Source organism: Chaetura pelagica, unplaced genomic scaffold (genome assembly GCF_000747805.2).
Source record: "Chaetura pelagica isolate M959 unplaced genomic scaffold, ChaPel_1.0 scaffold171, whole genome shotgun sequence".
In the NCBI taxonomy this organism is placed as follows: domain Eukaryota; kingdom Metazoa; phylum Chordata; class Aves; order Apodiformes; family Apodidae; genus Chaetura; species Chaetura pelagica.
Genome location: NW_009952066.1, coordinates 1,269,662 through 1,278,588, shown reverse-complemented (window position 1 = coordinate 1,278,588; position 8,927 = coordinate 1,269,662). Strand labels below are relative to the sequence as shown.

General features: G+C 40.5%; 1 protein-coding gene across 1 annotated transcript in view; it reads right to left on the bottom strand.

The window, feature by feature from the left end:
• LOC104395037 (zinc finger CCCH domain-containing protein 6-like) overlaps positions 1-8,888 on the bottom strand; it is a 25,357-nt gene extending 16,469 nt beyond the window's left edge. The window contains 1 exon segment of the mRNA XM_010004707.1: positions 8,736-8,888. Coding sequence (XP_010003009.1) covers positions 8,736-8,827 — 92 coding nt within the window. The 5' untranslated portion in view covers positions 8,828-8,888.
• Positions 8,889-8,927: the final 39 nt, after the last annotated feature.

The following is an 8,927-nucleotide window of genomic DNA, read 5'->3' as shown; positions in this document are numbered from 1 at the left end:
GTAGGGAAACAAAGTTGCTATGATTACCAGACTTTTTTTTTTCCCTGACCCAAACATTAATAACCCTGAAAATATTTTACCATGAAAGATTAACTTTTTTACAAAATCTGTTTATCATTGCTATTTCAGACATACTTCTGAAGCACTCTCAACTCCTCTCCTACTATTTGGTATTTTCTGGGCTTTGGTTGTGGAATAATTTGCTGCTTTTAAACGTTTATAATTGTTTCTATGTAATTATTTCTATATTCCTGCCCCTCCTTCAGGAATTCAGCCTAAATTTTTATGTAGAGATTACTTGAAAATGCCACCAGCTCTGTGGTGTGTGAAGCCCTCATTCTTTGGATGGACCATATTCAGCAGGTGGTGGGGGCAGCGAGGGGAGAAGCCTGGAGATACTAGAAAACTATACATAAAAAATCCTAAACCAAAAAAGTGCTGGGCCAGTAGAAGATATTAGTAATTAGGCTACATTAAATTGCCTCACAATTTGTCCACTTCAATCCTGTATTCACAACATATCAACTAACCTGATGATCAACCTCATCTACTACAGGGGTCTGGGAACAGCAGGACGGGGGAAGAACTTAGCAAGAAGGAAGCAAAACACCTGAGTTTCTACAATACAAAAACAGTGCTTAAGAAGTTAGAAGCAACCCAAAGTTCTGACTTTTTAAGAGGAGTAAATGGATAAGGAGAAGACATGACTGCTGTACTGGCATCTTCTATGTCCTGCAACCTCTTACACCTAAACACCTTTAAAAACCACAATGGGGAAAAAAAAACAACAAAAAAACAAACAAAAAAAACCCCCAAAAGACAAAAACAAAACTCAACAAACCAAAAATCCATCAAGATATGATATAAATCACTAGCTGGCTGAAAAATTTAAGAAAAAATCCCACCACATTCAGATTATCAAATCACATAGAGGCTTTGGAGAGAACCTAAGGAAATCCCTCCATTTCAAAGGTAGCACCTCTTAATCTTTGAACCTCAAACACTGGTAAAATCCTACAGTAACTGTGACACTTCCCTGTCATCTCATGGCTGTCCACTGCCACCACATAAAGACAAGCTCTGGACATCCCAGCCTCACAAAGATGCTTTGCTGCAAGAAAACCAAAAGGCACTTAGAAAGAAGGTAAGAAAAACTTCTCAGCTCCTCTGCCTTCAGTTTAGCTGCACTGCAAATGCAATTGTCACTGGTTTTGCTCATGGCTTTCAACACTTACTTGGGCACATTTTTAGAAGGACGTTATTTTTCAGTGCAAACGTAAAACAAAAGGAAGATCTGAAGCCAAAACCAGATTTAATAAGTAATGGGAATTAATAATAATAAAGGAATGCCCACCATCAAGTGGGCACCAAACATGAATTACAGAAGCAGCTTCAGAACCAGTTTTTATGCGATTTTTACAAGGTGCTCACAGAGATCTGCTCATGCACAATTCTTACACCGCCTTGCCAAGGGCAACATAACCAAGATGCTCCCACACTTAAGAAGGAAGAGAGAATCTTCAGAATATCTACCCCAAGCATAAAACAAATCCTGTCTTCAAACACCACAGTGTCCATTATCTCTGGAATCCTCTCTCACACTCTGCAGTACAACCTGTCATATCACAGGAAAGCATTTGTCACATTTTTCCAGAAGACACTTGATTAACAAAGTGTGCCTAACGAAACTGAAATGCACATATTAGAAAATAACTGTATTTTTTATTTTGACAAAGTAAGCCAAATTCACTGTCTCAAGGATGTCTACTCAACTAAAATAGCCTCTTAAGTAAAATGCCTGCTGAAAATCGGAAATGAGACATTTACCAGTTACCATTTCCTTTGGGAACTGCTGCCTTACATTTATACTTCTGGGATGCATCTGGGACTCAAGCAACTTTCTAGGTAAAACAATCAGGCAGAATCACAGTAATACTATCCTCTGGATTGTATTTCAAAGGTAACATTACAAAAGTCCTCTCCTCCTCAAATGCCTAAGTTCTTTCCACAACATCCTACAATTTTCCAAACATTGAACTTCAAGAATGTAAAAAAATAAGAGACCAGTTAAATATTACTTGAAAATATAATGGTCAAAAAGGTATAATTTCTGGGAAATAATTTAATTACAGTTCAAGGAAAGTTTAAAGGAGAAGAAAGAGAAATTACCTTCTGATTTATAGGCACTTTTTTCCCCATTTAAAATCCAAACTGGCTAGAAAATGAGTGCAGAACTCACCCCTTTTAGAAGTTCACTTCCTAAATTTATTTCACAGACTCGGCTATAGTAAGCAGCTTTGGGAAGGACTTTCAGCAACATGAACCACAACTACCTCCTTTTCCACTATGAGTAATACAAGTCAACAAATAGATGTGGTCTGGAAAAAACACAGCCAGCACATAATTTTCTAGGAAACAGGTCTGCGTCTTAGGTTGCTTTTCCTTCAGCAGTTATCTACAGCAAACAAATCTGAGACAACATGAACTTCTGTTTTGCAAAGTACAGCTTTCTTGCTTACAGATATTCTGGGCTCACATAACATCTTAGTGTGCTTCTCTTATGGCTGGAAATGCCTGACACACAAAACCCACAATGTCCTTCACCAGAAAAGCAAGGAAGTACAATTTTGTTGTCTTTCTCAAGACCTACTTCTCTTCCAAGCATCCTACCCCACAAAAACAACCTTCACAGAAATAATGCCAACAAGCTGTAGGGGGAAGAGTTTACAATGCCCACAGAAGGTGCACCTCAGGAGTCAAAACAACAGCCTAAGTGCTGCAGGAGCAAGCCCTGACATTTTTTAACTTTCTTGGATTCCATATTTGTATTTCCAAAGGTGGAACTGAATCTGATCCATCTTCAGATTAGCAGAAGAGAAATTAACAGAAGTTAATCCCTAACCTGTTACAGTGCAGACCTGCAGAGTAAAATTCTGGGACAGAAAACAGTCGCAGATGTTCCTCATCTCCCCAGGGGTCTCAGCTATCCTACAGCATTTGAAGTACTTTTGGAAGAGAAACAAAAGCACCTGCATTAAATGCTCAGTTTAGGTTGCTTAGAAGCGTTTGGCTACCGCTGCCTGACCTACTGGAACTCCTTCAGAGAGCCCTCTTCCAGGGCTTGGATTATTAAAACGAGTTGCCATATGGTGCCACGATTTTCTCATAACCCAAGGGACAGGTTGCAAATGCAATCTTGCAATCCAGAACACAGGAGATACAAAATTAACATCACCGACACACCACAAGCTAAACAAATCCAAACAAAGCAAAAGACAGCACGCTGGCCATGATCTGTCCTGTCAGTCCCTGCAGAAGGACTAGGTACACACAAAAAAAAATTTGGCTCATCTCTAAATGTGAGAGCTGGAACTAAAACAGATGGATCGCTTCATTTTCTGCAGTCTACAGATACCTGGAATGTGGAAACAAAACCATAAAGCACTTCCACTATCCCACTGTATTTCTAGAGCATCTCCAAAATGGCAAAGGCAAAGAAGCCAAATTATTTTTCAGAAATCAGTCCGGTAAAATCACTGAGAGATCAGTTATGCAAATATTTGGTTAGGGAAAATAGAAAACCATACTTAAAGGTAGCTGACCATTACTCTACAGATTAATTTCTAACATTCAAACTCAGCTTTAACTTAACTTTCTTACTCCTAGTCCAAATCATTTTTTAAAACAGCATTATTTACGTTCAAAGAGGATTTACAACCCAAGCTTCTTAAATCCAAGATACAAAAATGAGATTTTTTTATCAGTACAGACAATTGTAGCTCTGAAATATGTTAAGAAAACTAAATGGTCATCTTCCCTGTATGACAGTTTTTCCCATCTTCACAGGTGAGGAACAGTCTCATTTAAAAATAATTACATTTTGTTTTACAATGTGAAGCTTCTGACCTCATCTATTAGAATAAGCCCTGAAGAGAATATAATAGCCACGACTTTCCAAAAGCATTACTAAGACTAAAAATCTTAAGATAGTAGAAAAAAAACCCAGAAGCTGCAAACATCTCCCTTTTACCTCTTGTACACATAAAGGCCACAGTAGCAAAAATGTAAACTTCATATATGAGCAGATCTCTGACACACTAAGTAATAAATTATTCTTTAAGAAGCCACTAATTTCTGGTGATAACTGAGTATTACTGTCTGGAAAGAAAATAAAACATATTTCTTCCTGAAGTGACTGTGTGGTTAAACCTTCACCTCTTTTTTCTGTGATCAGTACTAGAAGAGATAGGCTATCAGAAAACATCCAGGATGACATTTTTGGACATTACATTCTGTGATGTCTAAAAACTCATATTCTCGTATAAAAAGAGTATGTTAACAGCTCTTAATTCACAGGGGCTGGAAACAGCATCATACCCTTGTTCTGCTGACCTCTGAATATGTGTGATAACAACATGTAACCCAGGGGAGAGTGTTTAAGCTGATGGGAAAACTATGCAAGTGTTTTTGACACCAGTCACAACTTAGCAAAAAAGCCTTACATCCCTCCTAGATACTTTTACCCTCCTTAGTTTCCTTTGGGCACATTTTCCTTAGTACCCAAAACTAGATTTCTCCCTCAACCCTCCCTCTATTCTAGGTCCTCGGACAGTGCTGCTGCTTCTTGCACATATTTATCACTTCTCACTGTTCCATGCTTACCTTCTGCCCTGCTCACTGTCATGCCATCAATCTGCAATACTCACAGGTAACACAGCATGGTAACTCAGACACAATTCAATTACATGAGAATTACATGTCTAGAGCAAGATCTTAGAGGGCTAAAATTCACAGGATGAATTTGCCCTACCACACTGCTATACTACAGAATTTATTAATGAATAAGAAAGAGAAGTACAAAACTAGAAGGCTTTGTTGCAGTTAACAAAACAAGCCAGTGTCTAACTAGAACTGGCACTAGCTGCTTTGACAATGTTATGCGGGTCACTCAATGGCACTTTTCACTGTTGACCACTCTGCAAATGTGAAGTTATTTCAATCTACAGCCAAGCAGTGAAACTGCACTATGAAAAGTTACTGACCAGTCCGCTTGGGTTTTTCAACCTCTGTTTTGCGTGTCCCCAGGACTGGCTGTAATAGATACCATGTTACCACAAAAGGGGGGAAGGAAGTGAGAATGCCAGCAGTGAGGCATGCCAAAAAACAGCTTCCTGTGGTGACACTGGAGGCCAACCACAACTTTTGGAAAGCTCACCTTCTCACCCTGCTGCCTAACCATCTTCAGCCTCTGCAGTTTATTGCTACAGAAGGAATGCCCAACATTCCTACAAGACACCACCTCCTCCCCAGCAGGATGCAGAGGAGCAGAGAAACAGCTCCGTCAGCTGCATCGTGACCACTCTGCAGCTTTCACTGGACGGCAGGCAAACTTGGTGTGCCCACAGGGCATGTTTGGGAGCCCTTATCTCTTTGCTTCCCAGTTTCCTAATAGCAAAGCAAGTTTTGAAATCATGCTCAAATACAATAAATCACCACAAGGCTGCATTCAGCGATCACAAACAACTTCAACTTCACATGAACACAGTCTTTAGCGATTAACTATTACAAGAAAAAAAAAAATCCTAAATACAGCTATAAGCAAATGTTTTCAACCAAATTATGCACATGTGGACAGAGGGCCTTAAAGCAGCAGGAAGAATAAGACACATTTATCTAGTCAAGATTAACTGAAAATGGAAGGAAGCCCTGTGGCAAGGGAGGCTGGGAGCGCAGCCGATCAGGACAACAGCCGCTGTGGATTAGAAATGTTCAGCCCTTGTGCTCCACAAAGGCTTCCCTGTCTATACGGCCATGGCTGAAGAGCCATGCAGATCAAGCTATGACACAGGCAATGCCACTCACAATACCCTGTTGACTAAGCAGTAACGGAGACAATATAAAACTAATGCACATAGTGCAGATCTCAGTTTGCTGGTTCTTCTCTTGGTTACAACCCACCACTTGCATTCTTCCCTTAATTTGTCAGCGGCTGGAACTAAGCAGAGCAGTTCTCCATGAGGACAAACCAGACAGACCTGTTACAGCAGCAGACTGTAAATCATGCTTGCCCAAGACAGGAGTGCAAAACTGGTGAAGAGAAAGGGAGCAGCTGGAAGAGGAAACTGAGAAAACAAAAACAAAGGGGTGGCTGGGCGGAGTCTCAGATACTTGCACCCCTGTGATCTGTGAGTTAGCATATCCATATTCAGACCTATCTTTAGGTCACTGCTATTTTTACAGCAGATAATGGTATAAGGAACCTTCAAGTCTGGAGATTAAATGACAGTAAAGCCAAGATAGCCAAGAGAAAGTACCAGTATCAACCTAGCATTTTAGATTTTAAAAATAAAATAACTCCAAGATATTTTCTGAAGTTTCTGGTGGCAATTGCAAATCTGGCACTGATTTCAAATGCAGAACCAGCTGCAGCAGAAAAAGTAATTCTCATGCCTGTAATAGGTCACCATCAGTCAGAAAATCAGGCTACAGAAGTCTGGGTGAGGACAGAATTCTTTTACATCTGCTGAAAACCACTAACCAACTTTTTTATAAATCTAAAGATCAGTTTAAAATCAAACTAACTAAATGTTAACAGAAATGCTATTAATTTATGCTGCACAAAAAGATCTGTTAAATTACTTCAGCAGCCTCCTATCATGGGCTGTACCTACAGTAAACTAGTCCTACTGAGCTATCAATACAGTAAAAAACTGATTGCAAGATAAAATGTATTGAAACTAGACATGTCAATTTTAAAATACCTAGCCAGTTTCAGTGAGACTCCATTCAAGGTAACTCAGCATACACGTGTATCAGGTACTTTTGTCTTTTCTACAGAACTTACAACCAGCTTTTCAATGGAGACTGGACAAAACCAATTCAGTGCTAAAAATGGTTCCCAGTTAAAGGTGTGCTGCCCCTCGTCCTGGAGCATCAACCATGTCTTCTGCGGAATGGGAAAGACCCTGTTTCTCTTTAGGCCTTTCCAGTCACCAGCTGGTTAGAAATCTTTATAAACTTCAGGAAGTTAAAATACTACCTTCTGACAGGATTACATTTGCACACCTAACACAACACAAAGACTTTGGGTCTTTTTTCTTTTTTTTTTTTAACAACACTCTGTATGTATGAAGAATACAGTTTACTATATATACAGATGAGAGGGGAGCAGAAGCCTTGTAAAAGTTTTGTTTAGAAGTTTGTTGTTTTTTAAACAGGTAAATGTGTTGTTACACTTCTGAAATTAAAATCTTATAAAACGGTTATAAATCAGCCTGTATTAAAAGTACATTAGACTATTAGGTAGTACTTATTTATTCTATTTCACCATTTACTAGCAGAACAACAGGTGTAGCGGTGAGAGGAACTCTACTTGTCAACATTACATGAGTAACTCCAAGTTAGAAAAACTGTGCTTCCAGCAGAACTGTGAGTAACTTGGGCTTGTCCTCAAGGACTTTAAAACACGAAGTATTTTCACTCCTTGAAACAGTGAAAAGTCACAGACTTACTAACTCCAGGAACTCTTCAGACACTTTGCATGCTACTGCTGCACAGTTTTAATATGCAGCTATGTCCTTTCTTCAGCAATCCCAGTGGATTACTAGTTGCCTTTTACACAGCACTCTTTTTGGAACACAGAGCATGACACAACTTACACTATTTCACAATTTAAAGCAGAAAGGTGAAAACAAGAATCAGCAGCTCTGGGGTCTGCCCTGAACCTGGTACTACGTCCCAGTACGATTTTTGGACCAGTTAGCTAGTGCAGCCGTCCACTTCCCAATTTGTAACACCAAATTACTAATGCTTTTTCCAGTGAAGGAACAGTTGCATGCACTCACAAGCCTTTTTTTCCCCCCTCTGTGTTTTTCAGACCTCTGAAGCGAGCACCAAGCAGGCATGTGGAGCTGTGTGTGGAGGACAGACTGAAGCCCAGCTGTCAAAAATCAGCATTTTTAACTCCTGCAGTTGTGTCAAATGCTCAAAGTAGATGTAGACTGAAGGACTAGTTGCTGTCACCCTGGCACAGTATTTTTGGAACTAGTTAGGAAGGCCAGGGCTGCCTGGAGAAAGGATTTGAATTTCCAGCAGCTGCGGGAGAGAGAGGGAGGAACAGAGGTCCTTTCACCAGGAAAGGACTCTGGATTTCTGCGCATGGGGATTGAGAGGTGGCAAAGATAGCGTCAGTCAGACCTTAATCTGCATAAAAAAAGATCCAGTTAAATGTGGAAGATGTAATCTGGCAAGAAAATGACGTTAAATATGGATCTAGTGAGAGATTCTTGTATGGACAAAAACAAACAAACAAACAAAAAAAACCCCAAACAACTCAAAGCACCCTTTCCTACCTGGCTAGCAGCACCAGGGCAAGGGAGAAAAAGAACAATGGTGACATTCAACAGACACCCACTGGAAAGTGCAATTTATGGAAAACAGTCCCCCTTCCCAGCCAGAATAAATAAAGGAAAATGTAAAAGCATGCATGCAAAAAAATAAAACCCTACTAATAATGCACTTCTAATTCAGTGACACCCCCACCCTCCCCTCCTCGCATTCCCCACCACCACCACCCCAGTCCTCACCTGAAGGTGACCTGCCCCCCAAAAAACATCGTTAACCCCCTAGGCATATTAACACACATCATCATCATTATCAGCATCATCACCCCACTAGTATCACCATTATGAGAAGCGGAGAGAGAGAGAGAGAGAGAGAGAAGAATGTTACTCGACCTTTCATCCCCTGCATGTTGCCTGTCAGAGTCGGGCATGTTTGGGTCAAGAACTGGGTTTGGGGGTTTGGAGAACAGGCTTTCAAAGGCCATTGTGCTGGCTGTGGTGTGGTGAGGAGGAGGAGGAGGGAGGTGGAGGAAGGCAGGACACTGCCGCTGCCCGTGGTGCGGAGGGAGGAGGAGGAGGTGGCGG